A 21107-nucleotide genomic window follows, 5' to 3' on the forward strand; every position below is an offset into this window, starting at 1 on the left:
CATGTTACGCTCAGTGTAGTGGTACTCAATACACCACATAAGATATACTTGTCTTAAGTACAATGTTAAATGCCAATACACAAGTAAGACCGATCGCCAAAAAAAATTACGTTTTTTCGAAGTGGAGATGTCGCGAGGTGCAAAACTCAAAATTGCATAAAAAGGCATTTTTTGTATATTGGGATATACGGATGTCGCTAAAAAAGTATACAGCACTCTATCAGCACCGAAACAATGCCAAGTAAAATTTTCAGATCGATTGGTTTATCGCTGCATGAGTTATCGCAGTTAGAGTAAAATATCGAAAATTAGCAATATCGAATGTGTACGACTTTGCTGTGCTCAGCATCAATTAAAGAACGTATTTAGAAAAAATAAATTGCCTTTGACATTGCTGATGGGGAGAAAAAGCGTTAGGATCCTTGTTTTGAAAATCTATGGATACATCATCTAATTAAGTATTTATTTCATTAAGCAATATGGAAAACTATGGACAAAATTATTACAGATAGATCGAGTAGAAATAAATATGGAAAGGTTCAGGGAAAACATTTGAATGACAAAACTACTCATTGAGTAAAAATACGATTATTTTATTTAATCTTTCATGAAATCGTTGCTATAAAAATGAAAAGTAATAGATCGTCACAATAAGTTCCTTATAGAGTATATATTGCAATTCCTAAGAGGAGACGTTGGACATGGTCGACGCCGTGTCGGAGTTACCGCAGCCGTTGTTGTCGCTCTGGAGGAAGAGGTGCTTGAAGTGCTGCACGTAGGGCTGGCAGCGCTCGCTCTTCGGGAAGCCCGTGCTGTTGTGCAGCCGCAGATTGCGCTGCTCGAAGAACTTGTAGACCGAGTAGAAGAGTATCGGGTCGTTGGCGCTCTTGGCGACCTCGAGGAATTTGCGCGAGCAGGCCTGATCGACCATGCCGACGCCGCGTATGTAGCGCAGCGCCGGCAGTATCTGGCCCTTGGACAGCAGCACCTCGACAATCTCCTCGTGGGCGTTGCCCAGACGCTTGAGCATGTCCAGGGCCAGTTGGTGGGCCGCCGGGTAATGGTTCTCCAGGGACAGCAGCAGGCACGCCAGCGGTTTCGAGTCGGACACGACGTGGTACTGCAGCAACTGGTGCAGCTGATAGTAGGCCTGCTTGTGCACGAGGGTGGTGATGATCAGCTCGTGCAAATAATGCTGCACCGGTATTCCGTGCTCGGAAAGGGATCTGAAAGCGCCGATTTATTGTAAAATTATAAGCTAAACATTGTTATTTTTTTATGCAAGAGTATCAGGTACCTTATGTATTCCAAAAGAATCCAAATCAACATTTTGGAATCAATGTTGCTTTCAGAAAGATTTGATAAAATGTGACTGTAAATGTCGCTTTGATCAAGAAATATTTTATACTTTAGGTCATTGGACGCTGAGCTTTGAATTTTTGCATTACTTTGTAACGGGGTACCAATTACGCTCTGCATTTCATTTTCCAAGTGACTTCTGTAAACTGTATTTAACTTATTGAAAATAGCTGGCAAATCCATTAAAGTGGCAGGCATTTTCATTACTAAATCTTTCACAATTTGAATGAGGAGTTGCTTTGAATTTTTTCTTTGCATTAAAAATTCTATCAATTGCACTTTGTCAGTCATGAGCTTTACTAACGAGCTCAGTCTCAATTCCACATACCTGAATAAATGAAACAAATTATTAATGTTTTCTCATTTTTATGTTTGTAACAGACTCACCATAAACAACCTAATTTAGAATCAATAACTATATTTGGTTGAAATACTACCCATTTTGGGGAATCTAATGTAATATATTTGTTAAGAAGTCAATAATTTATCCAATAACAAAAATTATAATTTTGATTTTTAAAGGATACATAATTCACAAGGTTCATCAATATACTCAGATATGTTTGGCCCAGGAACTCTTAGACTATAAGGCTTTATTGGTTTAGGTGGTGCTATAGCGGTGTGATGAATCACGGTTCCATCACTAACTCCAGGTAACATTATATCAAAAATTATTGATGTCTGCAATTATAAATAAATACAATGTAGAATGATTAATTTCAACCTTATTTTTGAACAATTTGTTTTTTCATACCCTAGAGGCTTGATGATGCACAATAATTATATTATCCACCACATTAATGGCAAATCTACCACTCATGTCGAGTTTAAGAATATGACTCTTTCTTATAACTACCATTCTGTAAGTTTTAAATAAAAACATCCAATTACTTACTTGTAAAATGACTTTCAATAACATATGCAAACTACTCACTTATGAATAGTATATACATGAACAAAAGCTCCACTTGATAAGAAATTATCCCCTGATTGATGACGAATAACAATAATGCTAGGTATTCCATACAAAATCCCAAGAGCAACATCTCTCTCAGAAACTGCAAGCTTTCCTGGTTTGGAAGCTATTGCTTCCACTAAAAAAATTTATTTGTTATTTTAGTTATGGCGAATGAAGAAAAGTTTTAAATAAACAGACTATTTACTCACTTTCAAACTTTGGAATTTTGTGTAAATTTCCCACTGTAATATATAATGCTTGCATAAGGACTCCTTGCTGGCCTGAAGAAAGTAGAACTACATGACTTTGAGGACAAAATATGAACCAATTTACAGGTATGCTGAGAGATTTTAATGTTTTTACTATTCTTTTTTCTGGAATGACCTGTTCAAGAATAAAAAAAAGTTATTATGTATCCCAACAATAATATTTCATGATATGACACAAAAATTTGAGAATTACTTGAAACAACTCAACACCGTGGTCAGTAACAAATAAAATTTCATTTCCATGAGTCCACACAAATCCAAGAATAGATGCATTTTTACTTTTACATGATTGAGAATATTCTGGACCCGTTAAAGAGGAATTTGAGTCATAGTTAATGAATTCAACCGAAGTAACAGTACGCTGAATTGCCAAAATATTCATGTCTGGTGAGAATTTTATAGAAATAACAGGCCCCTTATCATCCATTCTAAAATTTATATTGTGCTCTCGACTTTTGACCAAAACTCCTGTGACTCCTCCAGATCGAATTGCAAAAACCTTAATGAGTAAAGTGGAAAAAAATATTATTGTTTTGTAAAGCCTCAATTTCAAGCAATAAACAAACCTGTTGCTTTGAATCGTCAAAAAATACATCTGTGACATCATCTGCAGGTTCAAATTTAACTGGCTCTGGAGAAAGCTCTAAGTAATGGTCATCCACACCACCCTCTACATCGATAACTTCACTTGCTGTTGACATTTCGTTTCTTTTTAGAACTGAGTCATAACTTTGTGAAAGAAAATGCTTTGAAGAGTTCACACTGGAGAAAAAAGTGAAGCGATTAATGCATAATTGATAATTCAGTAATGACGCCTCAACTCAAAAAAATTAAAATGCGTTTTAAAGATAATCTAGATGTAATCAAAAATAAAAGATTCATTACTCGTGATTTTTTATTCCACTAAAACAATAACTTTATTCTCGTACCTTTGAAATAAAATATTCATAAGCTTCAAAATCTAGTGTTTGTGTTTTTGTTTTCCTTCCTCACAATTTTGACATTTACTCCACACAAACTTTCCAATTTTTGAAGTCACAAGAAGGCGTGCGTGGGTCGAGAGGATGGGAATAACAAACAGATGTCAAAGATAGGCTGCGTAATAGCAGACGACACGGCGATCAGCAGCGCGGCGCACGGACTATACTGCGCGCAGTCGGGGAAAATTCAAGATACCTATCTTTTCACCTTTCGGCAGTCTAGCTTTTGCCCGATTCGCCGCTTTTCGCCGGGCGACGCCCGATGACGCCCGCTCTCAAATAGGTAAAATCGATTTCCGTCAAAACAAAGGCGAACCTCGCCCCAAGGATCTCTCTCTCACTCTCTCGCTCTCTCGGAAGGTATAAATAATCGAAAAGATGTTTGCGTACTGAGGGGCGCGCAAGTCAAAGACTGCGACATACGGTGTTCAAGAACTTGCATCGATTTTGTTTATCGAGTTTGACAAAACAACAAAGTAGCTGGAATTTCAGCTTCGATCGCACGACAATCGACGCTCGCTCGAGAGATCCGATTACGCGCATTTTGCAGATAGCGCATATCGATCGAGAGCTTATATCTTCGGAGTTCGCGCGCCTATATCTCGCGCGCTCTTGAACGTTCGAGGATGCAAGAACGAGAGGAGTATGGGTAATAAATTGCCCTCGCCATACGTCAAGCAGCAGCAGCAGCAGCAGCAGTAGAAAAACACGGGAGTGGGATAGATATCTCGCAAAAACATTATATACTTTATATAAAGCAGTAAGACGAAATTAACACCGCTTCACGACGGCGCCGGTAATAATAAAACGTGGTAAGCAGAGTCTCTCGTGGAGCAAGCGAGATTCTCCAAGCTGTAACATTTTTACGACGGCACCGAGCCGAGACTGGTGCAGCACAATGGCACTGAGCCCGACGGATCCGAACTCGTTCTCGAGACCAGGTATTTTTTTTGGCGAGCGATTTTTTTTTTTTTCTCGCGATTGATTGATCTTCGTCACTCCTCTGTGCGGCTTGTCACTGCCTCGATGTTTTTTGTAATAAATTGCAGATCTGTGCATCGTCAGACATACCCATCTGGACATAAACGTCAACTTCCAACGACAAATTTTGGAGGCCAGCGCGACTCTCGAAATTGAAAAAATTGGAGAGACCGAATTTCTGGTTGGTTTTTAATCGTTAAACGTGTTGAATAATTAATTCAAAGGTTTACTCTGAACTTGAGTGATGATTATTTTTCTAGATACTCGATGTCAGAGGCCTTGTTATTTTGTCAGTGGTGGATGTAAGCGATGACAGCAGACTCGATTATTGTGTAGAAAAAGGAGTCGATTATGGTTCAAGACTTAGCATAAAACTACCTGAAAAATCAACTGATTCTAATCAGGAGCTCACTCGTCGTACATTGTTTCTGTAATATTTTGTTACACTAAGATCAATATTTCAAATATCTCAATGAAAATCCGTATCTTACAATTTTTTCTTTTAGTTACAAAATAAAAATTCAATACCGAACATCACAAGACTCTACGGCACTGCAATGGATGTCACCAGAACAAACTGCGGGTGGAAAACATCCTTATTTGTTTTCTCAGTGTCAAGTAATACTCATTAATTCTATATTCTTTATTTTTATAAGAATGCGGTATATAATTTTTATTATTATGACAGGCTATCCATGCTCGATCTATGCTACCTTGTCAAGATACTCCATATGTCAAGTCTACCTATTCAGCTGAGGTATTAAAATTATACTAAATTCAAAATGACTATGCTGACAAATTGAAAATTTTCAGGTAAGAGCTCCTGCTGAATTGAATGTTTTAATGTCAGCTATCAAAGAAGATATTTTACCTTTGCACGATGAGCAATCAACAAAAGTTCATGTTTTCAATCAACCTCTGCCTGTTCCATCATATTTAATAGCATTAGCTGTAGGTGCTTTAGTATCTAAAAAAATTGGACCACGTACCAAAGTATGGACAGAACAAGAATTACTAGACAAAGCAGCCTATGAATTTGAAGAAACTGAAAAAATGCTTCAAACTGCTGAAGAAATATGTGGAAAATATGTTTGGGGTAGGTCCTATACATCAAAAAATTAAATCTAATCCCTTTAATAGTTGTTAATTAATCATATGCATTACCATGTTTTAGGTATTTATGATTTGCTTATTTTGCCACCTAGTTTTCCGTACGGAGGAATGGAAAACCCATGTCTGACATTTGTTACTCCGTGTTTATTGGCTGGAGATAGGTCTTTAGCTAATGTTGTTGCTCATGAAATTGCTCATAGCTGGACTGGAAACTTGGTAACAAATGAAAATTTTGAACATTTTTGGTTGAATGAAGGTTTTACAGTTTTTCTTGAAAGGAAAATTATTGGTCGAATGTATGGTGAAAAAGTTCGACATTTTGCTGCATTAATGGGACTTCAACAATTGAAAGATGAAGTAATATTCTAATCTTGAAAGTTATTATTTTTGACCCACGTTATAATAATATATCTCAAATTCTCTTTAGATTCTTACTATGGGAGAAAGTAATCCACTTACAAATCTTATTCCAAGTTTAGTTGGAATTGATCCAGATGATGCATTTTCTTCCATTCCATATGAAAAGGGGCACACTTTTCTCTTTTACTTAGAAGAGTTACTTGGAGGGCCTGAAGAATTTGAACCATTTCTGAAGAAGTATATTGAGAAATATCGATACAAAAGTTTGAACACAAATACATGGAAAGAATTCTTATATAAATATTTTTCAAGTAAAACCGAGGTAAAATAACTAAATGAAATAACGATTTTACATGATCATTTAAATTAAATTTTGATTTTAATGTTTTAAGATCCTTGATAAAGTTAACTGGGATGCTTGGTTTAATAAACCTGGTACACCACCAGTGATACCAAACTATGACACAACTCTAGCCAATGAATACAGGGCCTTAGCTGATAAATGGATTGCTAACAATGCAGATTCAATTTTCAATCATGATGACATTAAAGATTGGACATCAAACTTGAAAGAGGCTTTCTTATCGGAATTAGTTTTGAGTAATAAATCTCTTACAATTGATCAAATGAAATTAATGGATGAACTCTATGGTTTTGGGTCAACTCAAAATTCGGAAATACGGTAAAATAATAATAGTTTTGTTTTGAAAAAAAATTATTAAACAATAAAATTAAACTTTTAATTTAAAAAACATGATTTTAGATTCAATTGGCTGAGATTATGTTTAAAATCCAAGTGGGAAGAAAAAGTTGATGAAACATTGGAATTTGCAACATCACAGGGCAGATTGAAATTTGTTCGTCCTTTATTTAGAGATGTGTATGCCTGGGAAGAAATGCGTCAACGTGCTATTGACGTCTTCATGGCGAATAAGGATAAAATGATGTTTGTAACCAGAGAAATGGTAGCAAAAGATTTACACCTTAGTGAGGAAAAAGAGAAATTGTAAAAGATGCAAAAATTTGCTGAATGAATTTCATAGATCTTCCAGTATAAGTTTATGGCAGTTTTACATAGTTTTAAAAGAATATGTGTTACACAAACCTTTACACGTTTTGTAATATTATACTTAGTTTAGAAAATAGGAAAAACATGAAATAAAAAGTAGTATAAAAACAACCAAGTCTTATAAACAATTTTTTATGTTAACACATAAGTTTCTGGTAATTTAACAATTTGTGGGAAATTTTCCAACTCTTCTGGAGATATTTGATCCAACCTCTGAGGTACAGGTCTTAACTGCTTAATTTGACTGCTTAGATTTTGTTGTATTTCGAGTGGAATCTTATCATCTAAAAATACATGAAGACGCGCATAAGCTTGATGTCTGGTGAGATTATTTCCTAAAGCTCTATAAACAGCTTTTTTCATAATCTGAAAAAAGATTGTCAAGTTAGTCAATAGTCTCCATATATATTTTTTAGTTACAAACCATTGTTGGGTCCTTTTTATGCAGTTCCCAAGCCTTAGTCCAAGAAGCTCCACCATGATACGTATCATGATGAAAGTAAACTCGCATTTGCCATTCATCGCCTCTCAGTGCAATTTCACTGCTATTTATAACGACCACATGATCCCCACAGCGATCTAAATTCATGTTGATTATTATTAATAAAAAAAACTTCAATAGAAGAAACATAATAGTAAAATCTTACTCATTGGATGAGAAATAGGTTTATGTCTGCCTAAAAGATACTTGGCAATTATTTGTGAACTTTGGTAAGGATCTTGCCATGTAGCATCAAAAACGTGCCACATTCTTGCAAATGTGCCCCATTGCTACAATAAAAAAAGTATGCGAAATTAATTTGGCATTTAAAGACGTCATGTTCGAACTTAAAATAGTAAAAAGTCACTTACTTGACTTCTTCGTACAATTGACATGATCAATTATTTTGAATGGCTTACTAGAGAATTGATATTTTTAAAATTATCTGCAAGTACACTGTAATCACTCAGACATGACAAAAACACGTACTAAATATAATTTAAATAATAGACTTGATTGATAATGAAAATTTGCAGGTTAACAATTGCGATGAATGAAATACACCAAACGCGGTGTATTTACATAATGTCTGCTAGAGCCACACCGGGATGAAGCACACTCGTCGATATTAAAAAATGTGCTCTTATCGACTTTTTCGCTTAGCGGTGCCGTTTCGTTTTGTAGAAAAATCAAGACTAAATAATAATAAAAAGGATAAAATAATGATGTGTAGACCTTGTTTGAATATTTTTTCAGTAAAATTAAATATTGAAGAATTTTATTTTTTTATAAAAAAATATAAAAACTTTTTTTTAACATTTCTTCCAACTAACAGAAAAAATATAAATAAAAATTAATAGAACAACTTTTTTTTTAAAAACGTGTAAAATAGCGGTAAAAAGTTGTCTTTATCTACAAATTATACACATTTTATGATTCAATTGTGTAAATTGGATGAAAAATACTCATGTCATCTTTTTCTTTGAACCATTGTTCAACAAGATCTTTCACATGGTGCTCATCCACCTGATTGAAATAAAAATATTTTGTTTATAATAATATATTGTAATAAGAAACGAATTGGTTTAAATTAAAAATCTTACTTTGCTTGCATCGAGTTTTAAAATTTGAAGCTGCTCATGCAGTTCAGCAATATTAAAAACAAATAAATTGGATGTCATATTTAACACCCATAAGTCTGAATTCAGTGATCCCACTATTTGCCTATTTATTTTATTAACAGCTCTGTAAATAAAAATATTTTTTAATTTAATTAAATGAAAATTTGTGAATAGTTTAATCAAGAAAGCAGTACCTTCTGTTTTCGAATTTTTCTGTAACAGATTCCAAATCAATGTCCCAATTTACAAAAGTTCTCATCAATAAACTTTCATTTTTCATATTGTTTTTATTCGATTTCATATTTTCCAACATGTTAACGAGTTTTTTGCGATTGTTTATTTTTTCGGTTTGAGAAAGTTTTTCTTTTTTTGTTCCTTCTAATTGTGATATATTTAGACTTATTTCTTCATTATTTTTGTTAGCCAGATCACGATAATAGTCTCGCTCTTCAGACGAAAGACTTTTCCATTGTTTATTCAATTCAAGTGCAATCTCAGCTGGACTTAAGTCAGGCGATTGTTCTAAAACTAAAATAAATAACTTTAGAGAAGTTTTCATGCCAAAAAATAGTAAAAAAGTTACATACTGTTTTTTCTTTCATGAGAACAGTACATAGAAAATGCGGAATGACCTAATGTTTTCAGGCATGCATTATCTCCAGCAAATTGAATTTTACTTTGATTCGGATCTTCCTGCAAAATAATAAAATATGAATAAAAAATGTAAAATTCTAAAGAGAAATTAATGTTTTGAGACTAAATTAATTTTACGTGAGCTTTTTGTGACATTTTTCTTTGTTTAGAACTTCCAGGCAAACGAGATCTTTCAGAAGTTTTTTTTGTCATGTTTTTATTTTTCAGATTCCAATCAAATTTGTCCACATTAACATGGGGACCGTCATTTGCTGAAATTTCTTGACTGTCTTCTATTACGGTTTTTGATGGGCCATAATCAAATGCTTCAGATTCTTGTAATAGAGAGTTAGATTTATCTATTTTATTATTTTGGTCTCCATCTTTTAATCCTATAGCAACACCACCCTGACAATCATAACGTTGTTATTAATTAACTAATATAAAAAATGAATTTTATAATTAATTACTTGTGAAATACCTCTAATCCAACAATATGACCCTTACTCCAACTTTCATGACTGTTAGGTAGATTAGAAATTTTTTGACTTATTTCATGAGTAGGTAGTGATTCAGTTTTATCAGTTTCTTTATTTATAGTTGCTTTATTGATAATTTCTTCCCAATCAAAATCTTCACCTAGATCTACAACTGGTAATTGTGATAAAGTTTCTGGTTTATCTTCAATTATTTTAGTCTGTGGAGCAAAATCAAATAGTTCAGATTCATTCTCATTTTCTGGTACACTGCTGATTCCTGATATCTTTTTTTTCTTATTGAAATTTTTCGTAACCCTAATTCCATCGTTTGAATCTGAATCGCTCAGCGTAGGTTCAACAATATCTTTCAAAAATTCATCATCAGATTTTCTTTTTCTTTTATCTATGTAATTGTAATGAAAAAATTACTTATAAGTCTACTTAAAGACAATAAATAAATCTATATCTGTATTTTATCTTACCTGAAATTTGTTTTGAATCTTGTTCAGTTGATGGAGCGGAGTGAATTTTTTCAATAGAACCATTGGTTTTTCGTCTTTTGCAAGCTTGGAATTCTTTCTCTTTAACTAAATATGTTTCTTCGCTATCAACTTCTTCATTTTCCATTTTTTCTGAGTCATCTTTTTGTGTTGGTTCTAAAGAATCTTGAAGCCCATAATAATCACAAAGAAATTGATTGATTTCTTTTAATATTTCAGCCTAAATTTTGAGTGAAATTAACATTAATTTGTTCATCAATTAAGACAATTAACGTATTTATTTAAATTTACCTCATTATGAAGAAATACTTTATCTTTATTTGGCTCCAAGTTGACATCGAGTGCAGAAGATTTAACTGTTACAAGTAAGCAAAATACTAATTTGTGAGAACCTGAAGTTTGACAGAAATATTCAGCAAGTTTTTGTTTCACTCTCTAAAAAAAGTACAACATTATTTGTTATAATTATTAATGAGTGTGGTTTTAATTTTAATTTTAATCAATTTATTATACACATAAAATTGAATGCCTTAAAAGCCATAATTACCTTTTCTATTTCTTTGGATTTGATTGGTCTATCATTGACACATATGAGCTGCATGCCAGGCTGAGATATTAATGCAACATCTTTATTTTCTTTTTTAGGAATAACAATAAGCAACTCTGTCTAAAAAATAATAAATGTTATAATACAATATAACTTTAAAACTTATTTTATAAATTTTAGTTGCTCAAAATACCTCTGAGAAACATTTCTTTACATGAGTCATTTTTGAAAATACTTGAATGCCCATGACACATTTAATAGAGTCTATGTCTGATTTACAAATAGCTTTAGTAAAAATAACATTACTATTAACTCGAAAAACAAATCTCACAGAAGGTTTACAAATGGCATATGCTTTCAAGAGTGTTTCTATAGCTTTTATTTCCTGGTTAAGTCTTTTTTTAGTTAATAAATTTCTTCTCACAGGCATGTTCTTGAATATATTTTTCATTCTCACAGTAGTACCTAATTACAAATTTATTTATTCATTATTAAAAGTCGAAAATAATTTTTATAATTCATTACCTGTAGTTCCATGAGATACATCAGACTTTACAACATTTCCTTCATAATCTAAAGTATGACATATAACAGTTTCATCCTCTGCTGTTTTGGTGGAAATGGTCACTTCAGCTACCTGACAAATAGCAGTCAAACCTTCACCTCTAAATCCATAAGTTGCAAGCAAATCTAAGATTTATGATTAATGTAGTCATCATTAGGATTTTTATTAGATAATTAAAAATTAAAAATAAGTTTTAAATTACTCTTACCCAAGTCGTTTAAATCAGTAATTTTAGATGTATAGGATGGCAAAGCCATACATAGAGCCTCATCTCTAGGTACACCCACTCCATTATCTTTAACTTCTATCAGTGATAAACCACTGTCCACCTTGAAGAAATCATAGTGTCTAATATGAAATTGTAAATAGTCGAGTATTCGTTGATCATTTTTTTTATAAATATTCAAAATTTTTACTCACAAGGTTAACTTCTATATTTTGAGCGAGAGCATCTAAAGAATTTTCTACGAGTTCTTTAACAGCACTGTAAATCGATGATATTACTTGAGTGCAGTTGATTAAATTTATTGTATCTCGATTTAGGCGTTTAATGGACATTTTTTCAGTAAAAATTCATTCAAAACAAGGGATAAAATTAAAACCGCACTCATTATTGCGCGCCATTCAAGGATCAGCTGTTTTCTATTTGAATTTTGAATCGTTTGCTGGCTTTTGTATTGGGTTTTAAAATATTTGCGCGTCGTCATATTACCTATAGCTGAGCTATATTGTGAATACTTTAGAATTGTTAATAAGAGTATTTGTTGGTATTGTGAAAAAATAATTAATAAAATTAAATATTATCAATTGCAATAAAGCAATACCCATTGAATGAACTTTTTAAGTATTATTCGGTTTTTAATAGAATTAATATTGTAATAGTTCATCAATTAACTTAACTCAGAGAGAAAAGTACAGCGCCGTTATGGACTTTTATGGAGAAAAGTACAGCGTTTTGGATTTTTTAATATTCAAATGATCAATTTTCGAAAAGAAAATTTTTTTTGATCCTCTTTATTTGATAGAAATGCGACAATATCGACCGTCCCTACGAAGACAATCACTCATGCGAATGCGGTCAAAAAAATCTCTCTTAGAAATCGGCGGCGAAAAAAACCTCTCTTTCAAAGAAGCGATCAAGAAAATCACTCTAAAAAATCTGCGATCAAGAAAATCTCTTCAAAAAAATAAAAAAAAAACAAAAAAAATCAAAAACATTCAAAAAAAAAACAAAAACAAAAAAAAAGAAATTTTTGAAGAGATTTTCTTGACCTCATCTTCGAAAGAGAGTTTTTTTCCCTGCAAGTTTTCAGGAGAGATTTTTTTGATCGCGCTTCACTAGAACGGTGATACTCTTCGTAAGGACGGTCGATATATTCTTTTTGTGCTACCCCAACCTAAAGTAACATTTGTCGGTATGAATAAAACGGCGATAAAGGCGGTGCAGTAACATTTTACTCTTGTTCAGCAAAGCTAAAATGTTACTTTAGGCTGGGGGATTCACAAAAAATTGTATTTGCACCTATACAGAGAAAAAAGAAAGTCTCAGTCTCAGAGCATGTGATTATTAGCCGAGCCGAAGCCGAGCCTTTCCAGTTTTTCACTCCCTAGGTGTAAAATATACAATTATTCACCTTCCCACCCCTAATAGAGGGGCTATGTATATGATAACATTACTTGAATGATTTATTATTGTTAGATTCAGTTGACGAATAGATGAAAAAAAAATAAAAAACAGCATATTTTTTAATAACAATTTTAATGATTATTTATAAAAATACAAGATTAGAATAATGGATGATTCTTACAAAAAGTTTTTTATAACAATTTTCACATTATAACCATACATTACATCAATTTAAAATTTTACTAAGTTGAGGTTGATGAATGTTTATTCTTATTTTACTAGAAAACTTATAAATATTTAAAATTTTTAATTAATGTGTTTAAATTAATGTAGTATTACATGCTGATGTTGACGTTTACTAACTTGCTTAGACTTGTTGATCTTTATTACCTTATTTCTGTAATAATTTCTATAATAAGGCTCCATCATAGCCCAATATTTGTCCCAAAGTCTAGTTACCTGAGTGGCCCTCCATAACTTTTCTTTGCATAATATCCTTTCCAACTTACTTTTTCTGGATTCAATATTTTTTGTTTGTTTCTTTGGAACCGTCAGATCCAACGGTTCTGCCTGTTCGAGTTCTGAGCACCGTAATACCGGATTCGCTGCAAAATCGTGTACTTGCACTTTAGCTACCAATCCCAATCCTTTTAAAAAACTGATTTTATTAGATTCCATGTTTGCTAGAGGTAATTATCGAACTAATTCACTGATCAACTGCTCGAGGCTGACTGAACGGTGTTTTATATTTTCAAAGAGTTTTTCTCCGTAGCTCAGTGTCGAGTCGCGATTCGTCACACGTGGAGTGTGCTCAAGCGAACTAAATTTCTCCGAATTATACAGATTAACTAAAATTACTCAGGAGGTCAAGTTTACACTACAGTAAACAAAAACCAAAGTAAATTGATTTTTTCAATAAGTGTAACAAACATTTACTACAATTAATAGTTAATACTGCTAATTCTTACTCAGGAACAGGTTAAGTGTGCTTGAGCGTAAGAGACACGTTGTCGACTATGGTTTGTGCTTTACTGAGCTAAGTACGTGGCGCGGTACGACTGGTCCTTACCTGTAGCCGCTGTCTGCTGTGAACCGGATGCGTGTCGCGCCACATCTGGCCAAAATGTGAACTAGTATTTAAAAAAGTTATTTCTGTCCAAATTGTATTCAAGTTAGGGGATTTAGAATTAATGATAAAACGCACATTTTAATTTTGTTTAAAAATTGCTATATTACTAATTTCATCCATATTTTAATCAATATAATTTGTATTTTAATCCACATATCTTAATCAATATTATTTGAAACAATAACGATTTGTACAAGTTGAGCACTTATTTTAACTAAAATCATAGGGGTATTTTAAAAAGATGATACTAGTTTTATTAATAAAATTATCAAGGCCATACAACATTCATTTACTTTGAACTTTTGCCCAATTTTGGGCTATAGACAAAATTTCAAGTTGTGGTTTCTTAGCTTCGTCATCTGGGAAAACGAACTTCATAATTTCTTCCCAGCCTTCATCAGTTCTGTCATCTAAAACTAAATGCCTTTTCTGCTTGACTCTTCTCGGCATTTTCGATGCAACATCAGCTTGGCTTTTCTTGTCACCATATGTTTTTTCAAAATCAAGCCAAGATTCTAAAAGTAAAACCCTGCTTTCTTTTTCTTTGATCAATTTTAAAGCATCATTGCCTCTCTCATAAACTCTTCTTGCTAATTTGACATTATTCAACTCTTCTTCATTTGTGGTAGTGTTTGATCTTTCAAAGTTGGCATATGCTATCCATACCTTAACGTCATAAGTTTTTTCTAAAAGCCTTTCGTACAGCTGTCTGGCTTTTTGTGTATTTTCATGCATGATTTCAAAATCTATATAAGTCTTCCAAAGGACTTCAGGCACGTTCATTCTAGGTTGACTAATGCTATATCATAAATGGCTTTTGCCCTGTCTGTATCACCCAAGGAAGCCTCAAGCTCGGCAAACTTAAGCCATGTACTGCAATTTTCTGTTTTAAACTCTGTGAACTTTTGGTACAGTAACCTGCACCTATCAAATTCTCTTAACTGAATTTCTAATTCAATGTATCCACGATACAATTTATTTTTGGGACAAGTTCCCAATGCAAAACCCAATGTCTTTCTAGCTTCAATTACATTTTTTTGGCGGATTTGGAATTTAGCATATCCCAGCCAAATTTTGGGAAATGTGAATTTCTTATGGGGTATTACACTCAAACATGCTTTGTAAACTTGATGAGTCCTTTCTAAATCGTTAGCTTCTAGTTCTTCATATAAGGCATAATTTATCCAGAGATAAATGTACCTTTTCCAAAACTCTTTCTTTTCAATAGGAGGTATATTTGCAACAGCTCTTTCATAAGTTTCTCGAATGGTTTTAATGTCACCTTCAGATTCTACTAATTGTAAATAATTGAACCAAGCATCATAATTGAAAGGGTTTTCTTTTACTTCATTCTCAAACTGAGCTTTTTTTTTATTAACTGTGACATCTTCAATACCAGACCTATCACCATATTTCTTTTCATGAATTAGGTATGCTTTGTAGATATCTTTGGTTATTTCTTTTGGTACACGAGCTAATACATATTTGTAAATAGCTTTGGCTCGATCATGTTCTTCCTGTCTTTCTTCAAACTGAGCAAAAGCTAGAATTAATTTATCTTCTAGCAATTTGTCACCAAAATATTCTGTGGCTGTTTCATAAACTTGTCGTGCTTTATCAATGAAATTGTGGTTTTCCTCAAAATTGGCCCATTTAATCCAATGTTTTACTTCAGGATGAACCATAATCAAGCGTCTATGTATCTCTCTGGCTCTGTCAAGCTCTTTGTACTTCAGCTCAAAATTTATATATGTTTGCCATGCTTGCTCCTATGGTTCCCATTTCATCCATCTTTCAAAAACTTGTCGAGCACCTGCTATATTTTCGAGCTTTTCTTCCATTGCAGCGTACTTGTACTAGAAATTTTTGTTACGAGGAAGAATAGTTACAACTCTATCCAATAAATTTCTGGCACGATTCACCTGTCTATTTCTCATTTCCATTTCTATGTATTTAATCCATAAAACTGGATTTAGATACTGACAATCTACATCCAGCGCTCGTTCATATATGGATCTTGCTCTAACAATTTCCATTTGTTTTTCTTCCCACCTAGCATATTTTAACCAAATGGCAATAGAAAGTCTGTCTTTCTAATCAAGTCCTCGAAAGCTTTACGCTTTCTGTGTTGATACTCAGATAATTCGCAAGAGTCAGTAATTCTTTGCTTTGCTACAGATGGTAAAATTTCCAAGTCACGTTCCTTAGCTTCTTTCAAAATTTGCTCAGCAGTTACTTGAATTTCTGCTGGAGCTTTGTTTTTCGTCATGATAATTTTGGGCATTTTTTTAAATTGCTCAATTTTTTTGAATTGCAACGTCACTATGTTTTGAACTAGAGAAGTAGAATTTCAATTGATTTTTTTAATCAGTACTATTTTGTTTAACACACAATCACTACACAAAATCACTGTACGAATCTCTGAAGCTAATTAGTCAACAGGTTAACTAAAATTACTCAGGAGGTCAAGTTTACACCAAAATGAACAAAAACTAAAGAAAGTAAAATCAAGAAGGTTAAGTCGACTGTCAGCACTCGGGCGCCGATGGATGGCATACAGCGTCGTCTGCCACGCGCCGACGACGGCACCGTGTATAATTTCAGTCGCTATGGTGTCGCTGTTGTCATTCTCATGAATTACGCGGCAATTCAATTTGATGCCAAGACGTGTAAAAACATGTTCCTATCGCTCACAACACTTCACAATAATTTAAAAAAATGTATCAATTTATTCTTTCGTTCAACAACAAATAAGTATCAGTAGCTATTAATTCAATATAAATTCTTCGAAGTATTTTTTTGTATTTCATAGTCTGTAAAATGTCCTTGATTAATTATTGCCTCCTAATGGGCAATTATAATTATTTTCAATTATTTGATTTTCCTCTTTCCACTGTGTCATGAGCGTAGAAAAATGTTTCAACACGTCTCGGCAATGTAACTTATAGGTTGGTAGCAGCAAGTTAGTCGATGAAGAATTGGCACCTCCGTGTGGATTGATAGACGACGCTGCCACCACCCGCCAAAACACGATCGAACTCGAAGAGTTACGCATGTTTATTTGTGCTCACTAGTCTCAAGACAGTATTTAACGAATCCTGAGCGTTAATCTGAACTTTAATTTCTACCGGCCAGTTTCAGGTCCTTCTAAAAAAGAGATGTACAATATAATTATTGATTGATAGTTGAGCCGTATAAAAAAGCAGTTGATAACATCAACAGTGTCTGAAACATTCTAGTATTGAAGTTAAATGTTAGTGAAGCATCTGAGTAAAATGTCGGTAAAAAAAGGTTTTTCTATCTCAACTGCAGTCCAATTAGGTGATTTAGAATTATTGATATCATTGCTACAAAATGGCAGCGATCCGAATGCAGTCGATGCCGAAGGCATGGCACCGCTGAATCTCATCTGCAATCAACTTGAATTGACTGATGTTCATTTGACGATGATGCAACAACTCATCAAATTCAAAGCCGATGTTAACATCAACAAAAATCCCAAACAACACAGTCCAATGATACATCTCTTCGTGGATGAAAAAAAAGAAAAATTTCGTTACGAAGCGTTGAAGTTACTCATAGAAAATAAGGCCGATATTATGCAAACCAATCACAGGGGTGACCAAGTATTGCATACGATTCTGCGCCAAAACCAGTATACAATTACCATCGAATTAATTGAATTACTGATAAAACACAGTGTAGACGTGAATATCCAAAATCGCGAAGGAGATTGTCCTCTCTTTCTGGCTACCAATTTTCCAAGAACTGAAGTAGCCGAATTTTTATTAAAAAATGGCTCTAATCCCAATTCTCTTCATAAGAATTATGGAACGTTGTTACGACGCATCTGTAATAAAGGTTGCTTAAAGTATATGGATTTTAAAATGATTCAACTTCTTATTCAGTACGATGTAGATGTAAACTCAACTGCTCCAATATTGGCTCTATATACATGCAAATTTTTTCACGATGATGCGGACTTATTATTGCGTGAGGATATATTGAAATTACTTCTCGAAAACGATGCCGACCCTTCAGTTGTTTGCGAAACTCATGGACCAATACCAATTATGATTCTTTATAAGATGCATATTAATTTCAGTATAGAAATTGTCAAATTGCTATTGGAATATGGAATAGATATAAACATAAAAGATGCATCTGGTAATACTCCACTGCATGCAGCTGTTAAGCAAGGTAATAGAGAAATGTCAACATTTTTTTTACAACATGGAGCAGATCCAAATATTGTTAATAAATGTGGCAATACACCACTGAATAGTATTTGTGTTCAATATCACTTTATAAATGAGTACTTGCAAGTAGTTCAATGCCTCCTCTGCTATAAAGCTGACGTAAATATTCAAAATAATAGAGGAAATACTGCATTAGTTAGTCTATTTCATAAAAGAATAGAATATAACTTGTGCTACAAAATATTAAAGTTACTTTTGGAAAATAATGCTGATGTTACAACTCGAAATAAAGAGGGCAAGACTGTATTACATGTGATCATTCAAAATGCAGATATTGAAAACCGTTATGGGTATGATTTCAATGAAGAAATCTGCCGGTGCATGGAGTTGATAATTCAACATGGTTTAGACATTAATGTTCAAGATAGGAATGGGCTTTCTCCACTTAACGAGGCTGTCTCATATTGCAATTTAGATTTCGTCAGATTTCTTTTAACACATGGGTCCCAAGTAGCTAATGTTTGGTTCGAAGGTGGCTATTTTCAATGTAAAAATGATATTTTACCGGACCTTACCAAGACGCAAAATATTTTGGATATTATTGATATTTTAGAAAATAAAGGCTTTCAAATGAGAAATGATCAGGTTTTATCAGTATTGAAATTTTTGACAGGATACTATGTGCCGATACACTGTCTTAAACTAGAAGATGTTTTGGAATCAGGTGAGACCTTGAATCTTTCTATAATCTAAAATTATTATAAAAATTTACCTTTAAGCGACTTTGAGAAATAATGAATAATTTTATAATAAATTTAAATTGCACATCACAATCTATTTATGCTTAATTCAAACTCAGATTTGAATTGCCCTTTCAATTTGTTTTGTAGTACTGTTGAATGTGTATACATGGTGCTAATTACCAAGAATCATTAATGCTATTCTTTGATTCTGTTTTGCATAATACAGACAATTTACAAAAATAGTTATCAATTTTAATGGTGATATTTGCAAAAAATTGTTTCCTAATTTATTATGATAAAATTAATCAACTTTTTACAAGTAATGAAAATGTGAAATTCATCAGTATTATAATGTGACATATAATATAAAATAGAAATCTATTGATAGAAATCATCTATTAAGTAAATAGAAATTTATTAAGCCTAAGCAAACATTTTCTATTTTTAGGATCTACTTTTGCTATAAACAACTACATTAAAAGTCGTCGATTGGGAAAGACAGAATTCAATATAATTTACAATTATCTGAACTTAGCTAAGTATGGAATGATTCATATGGATAAAAAAGCGTACAAAGATTTGCTAAGCAATTTGGAAAGTTTAGATTCCACCGATTATACTCTTAACAATATCGATATAAAGAAAAATATTGAAAAGTATATAGAGGAAGCCAAAAAAGTTATGATTGGTGAAAAGACTTCTCTTCTGGACATTTGTTCTTCGTGTCCAGATAAAACATACTCGCTATTGAAGAATTGTGACTATAAATCTGTGGTAAATTCTCAACACTTTAAAAAAACTTTTGGAGAAATCTCAAGTATTTTAAAGGGACATATTAATAAGAGTTTAGTTAGGAGATTTTCAAAAAAAATTTCTCTAGGCTCTTTAAAACATTTAAGTATGGGTGATTTATACCTTATCTCGGTTGTGAAAACATATAATGTTTGAACGACAACTATTCATGCTGCATTTATAAATCAGTTTAGAAATAAGTTTTATTGAAAATTTCAATATTTTTTATTTTCATGTGAAAATGTTAAAGTCTATAGTATTTGATTACTTGAATTAATGTAAGGTTCAAACTACAATTGAAAAAGACAAGTAAATATTCAACTGTACCAAGTAGGGGTGAAAGAAAATTATTTTTGTAAAAATGATTAGTTTACATTTTTCTTCTGATATTATTGTATGAAGTCGAAAGCGTTTCATGATCAAAGTACAAGAACTACACTGCATATGAATGTAATTCATGTGCATATAATTTGAATTTGCAAAAAAAAAAACTAACTCTTTTTTGTCTTATTGCTATTAACGAGGCAAAAGGTTTGAGCACCTCTGATGCAACTTATTTCTTCAATTGTCTCACTTGGCGATGAAATTGTATGTTATAATTGTCAAACGTATATATAATATGTTTAAGGGTTCATAACTTACCGTTAATGCCGTAATTGTTTTCGTTTTTAAAAATACTTTTTTGATATGTTTAAATGTATCATTTGTTTCAATATGACTATTTGCTACTTATCTTTGCAACTTAAAATTCTAATAAAATTATTTTAATTATGATGAGCTTATATATTCTTAGCATTTTATCAAAAATCTTAACGTAGATTTTTACGGATGACGTTCAAAAATTGATTAAGCATCTATCTGGAAAACATTCGTACAAATGTATTTTTTTGCAGTAACGTTTTTCCCAAAATTTGTAAACACTATTAAACATATTGTATCAGCTAGGTACTATTCAGTTGGATCGATCAAAAATGTTTAAGGAGATACCAAAGATGAAAACCGAAACCAATGTTTTAAACACACTTTTTAAAATTCTAAAATTTTCAATCAAAATTTTTCTGAAAGATACGTGAAACTTTAGGAAAAAAATTTAAGACATTCAGTTCGCAGTTTTTTAAAAAATATTTTCAGCGGAAGTATTTAAAAATGGGTTTTAAAATAATCTTTTTAGCCTGGCTTCGATGTTTACTTAAATCGAATTC

At 32.6% G+C, this 21107-nt stretch overlaps 5 protein-coding genes and 1 pseudogene across 5 annotated transcripts; 2 read left to right on the top strand and 4 right to left on the bottom strand.

Annotated features, from left to right (window-relative positions):
* Positions 1-620: 620 nt before the first annotated feature.
* On the bottom strand, positions 621-3889 carry LOC106658155 (uncharacterized protein C18orf8). Its single transcript, XM_014379985.2, has 10 exons — positions 3516-3889; positions 3153-3348; positions 2780-3085; positions 2527-2701; positions 2294-2453; positions 2114-2219; positions 1887-2040; positions 1747-1810; positions 1298-1687; positions 621-1226 (listed from the first exon to the last, which is right to left on the bottom strand). Exons 1-10 carry the CDS (start codon positions 3533-3535, stop codon positions 683-685), a joined length of 2115 nt encoding a protein of 704 aa, XP_014235471.1. The 5' UTR covers positions 3536-3889; the 3' UTR covers positions 621-682.
* Positions 3890-4263: 374 nt separating this feature from the next.
* LOC106658140 (leukotriene A-4 hydrolase) lies at positions 4264-7200 on the top strand. The gene is made up of 10 exons (XM_014379964.2): positions 4264-4507; positions 4616-4728; positions 4808-4977; positions 5054-5165; positions 5236-5304; positions 5361-5643; positions 5722-6017; positions 6088-6342; positions 6413-6702; positions 6784-7200. The coding sequence occupies exons 1-10, from the start codon at positions 4465-4467 to the stop codon at positions 7028-7030; spliced, it is 1878 nt and encodes a 625-aa protein (XP_014235450.1). The 5' UTR covers positions 4264-4464; the 3' UTR covers positions 7031-7200.
* Positions 7043-8137, bottom strand: LOC106658141 (39S ribosomal protein L13, mitochondrial). The gene is made up of 4 exons (XM_014379965.2): positions 7942-8137; positions 7737-7860; positions 7514-7668; positions 7043-7455 (listed from the first exon to the last, which is right to left on the bottom strand). Exons 1-4 carry the CDS (start codon positions 7963-7965, stop codon positions 7222-7224), a joined length of 537 nt encoding a protein of 178 aa, XP_014235451.1. The 5' UTR covers positions 7966-8137; the 3' UTR covers positions 7043-7221.
* Positions 8138-8437: 300 nt separating this feature from the next.
* LOC106658157 (PMS1 protein homolog 1-like) lies at positions 8438-12038 on the bottom strand. Its single transcript, XM_014379987.2, has 13 exons — positions 11836-12038; positions 11624-11744; positions 11376-11540; positions 11044-11315; positions 10851-10970; positions 10595-10738; positions 10286-10523; positions 9806-10206; positions 9463-9732; positions 9279-9384; positions 8886-9219; positions 8674-8815; positions 8438-8596 (listed from the first exon to the last, which is right to left on the bottom strand). The coding sequence occupies exons 1-13, from the start codon at positions 11971-11973 to the stop codon at positions 8501-8503; spliced, it is 2547 nt and encodes an 848-aa protein (XP_014235473.1). The 5' UTR covers positions 11974-12038; the 3' UTR covers positions 8438-8500.
* Positions 12039-14203: 2165 nt separating this feature from the next.
* On the bottom strand, positions 14204-16710 carry LOC106658164 (annotated as a pseudogene).
* Positions 16711-17236: 526 nt separating this feature from the next.
* Positions 17237-20682, top strand: LOC106658136 (ankyrin-1-like). Its single transcript, XM_023460918.1, has 2 exons — positions 17237-19094; positions 19562-20682. The coding sequence occupies exons 1-2, from the start codon at positions 17423-17425 to the stop codon at positions 20059-20061; spliced, it is 2172 nt and encodes a 723-aa protein (XP_023316686.1). The 5' UTR covers positions 17237-17422; the 3' UTR covers positions 20062-20682.
* The last annotated feature ends 425 nt before the right edge of the window (positions 20683-21107 follow it).

This window comes from Trichogramma pretiosum, unplaced genomic scaffold, assembly GCF_000599845.2.
Source record: "Trichogramma pretiosum strain Unisexual culture from Peru unplaced genomic scaffold, Tpre_2.0 scaffold56, whole genome shotgun sequence".
In the NCBI taxonomy this organism is placed as follows: domain Eukaryota; kingdom Metazoa; phylum Arthropoda; class Insecta; order Hymenoptera; family Trichogrammatidae; genus Trichogramma; species Trichogramma pretiosum.

Coding starts and splice junctions, on each gene's coding strand:
- LOC106658155 (XM_014379985.2), bottom strand. CDS start 3,535: ATGAATATTTTATTTCAAAG. Junction 2,702..2,779: donor ACGGTGTTGAGTTGTTTCAA/GTAATTCTCAAA, acceptor ATTCTTGAACAG/GTCATTCCAGAAAAAAGAAT. Junction 2,220..2,293: donor CATGTATATACTATTCATAA/GTGAGTAGTTTG, acceptor TAAAACTTACAG/AATGGTAGTTATAAGAAAGA.
- LOC106658140 (XM_014379964.2), top strand. CDS start 4,465: ATGGCACTGAGCCCGACGGATCCGAACTCGTTCTCGAGACCAG. Junction 4,729..4,807: donor TTGGAGAGACCGAATTTCTG/GTTGGTTTTTAA, acceptor TTATTTTTCTAG/ATACTCGATGTCAGAGGCCT. Junction 4,978..5,053: donor ACTCGTCGTACATTGTTTCT/GTAATATTTTGT, acceptor TTTTTCTTTTAG/TTACAAAATAAAAATTCAAT.
- LOC106658141 (XM_014379965.2), bottom strand. CDS start 7,965: ATGTCAATTGTACGAAGAAGTCAA. Junction 7,669..7,736: donor ACCTATTTCTCATCCAATGA/GTAAGATTTTAC, acceptor ACATGAATTTAG/ATCGCTGTGGGGATCATGTG. Junction 7,456..7,513: donor ATAAAAAGGACCCAACAATG/GTTTGTAACTAA, acceptor ATCTTTTTTCAG/ATTATGAAAAAAGCTGTTTA.
- LOC106658157 (XM_014379987.2), bottom strand. CDS start 11,973: ATGTCCATTAAACGCCTAAATCGAGATACAATAAATTTAATCAACTGC. Junction 11,541..11,623: donor TACTGATTTAAACGACTTGG/GTAAGAGTAATT, acceptor CATAAATCTTAG/ATTTGCTTGCAACTTATGGA. Junction 10,524..10,594: donor AAGTATTTCTTCATAATGAG/GTAAATTTAAAT, acceptor CTCAAAATTTAG/GCTGAAATATTAAAAGAAAT.
- LOC106658136 (XM_023460918.1), top strand. CDS start 17,423: ATGTTAGTGAAGCATCTGAGTAAAATGTCGGTAAAAAAAGGTTTTTCT. Junction 19,095..19,561: donor AGAAGATGTTTTGGAATCAG/GTGAGACCTTGA, acceptor TTCTATTTTTAG/GATCTACTTTTGCTATAAAC.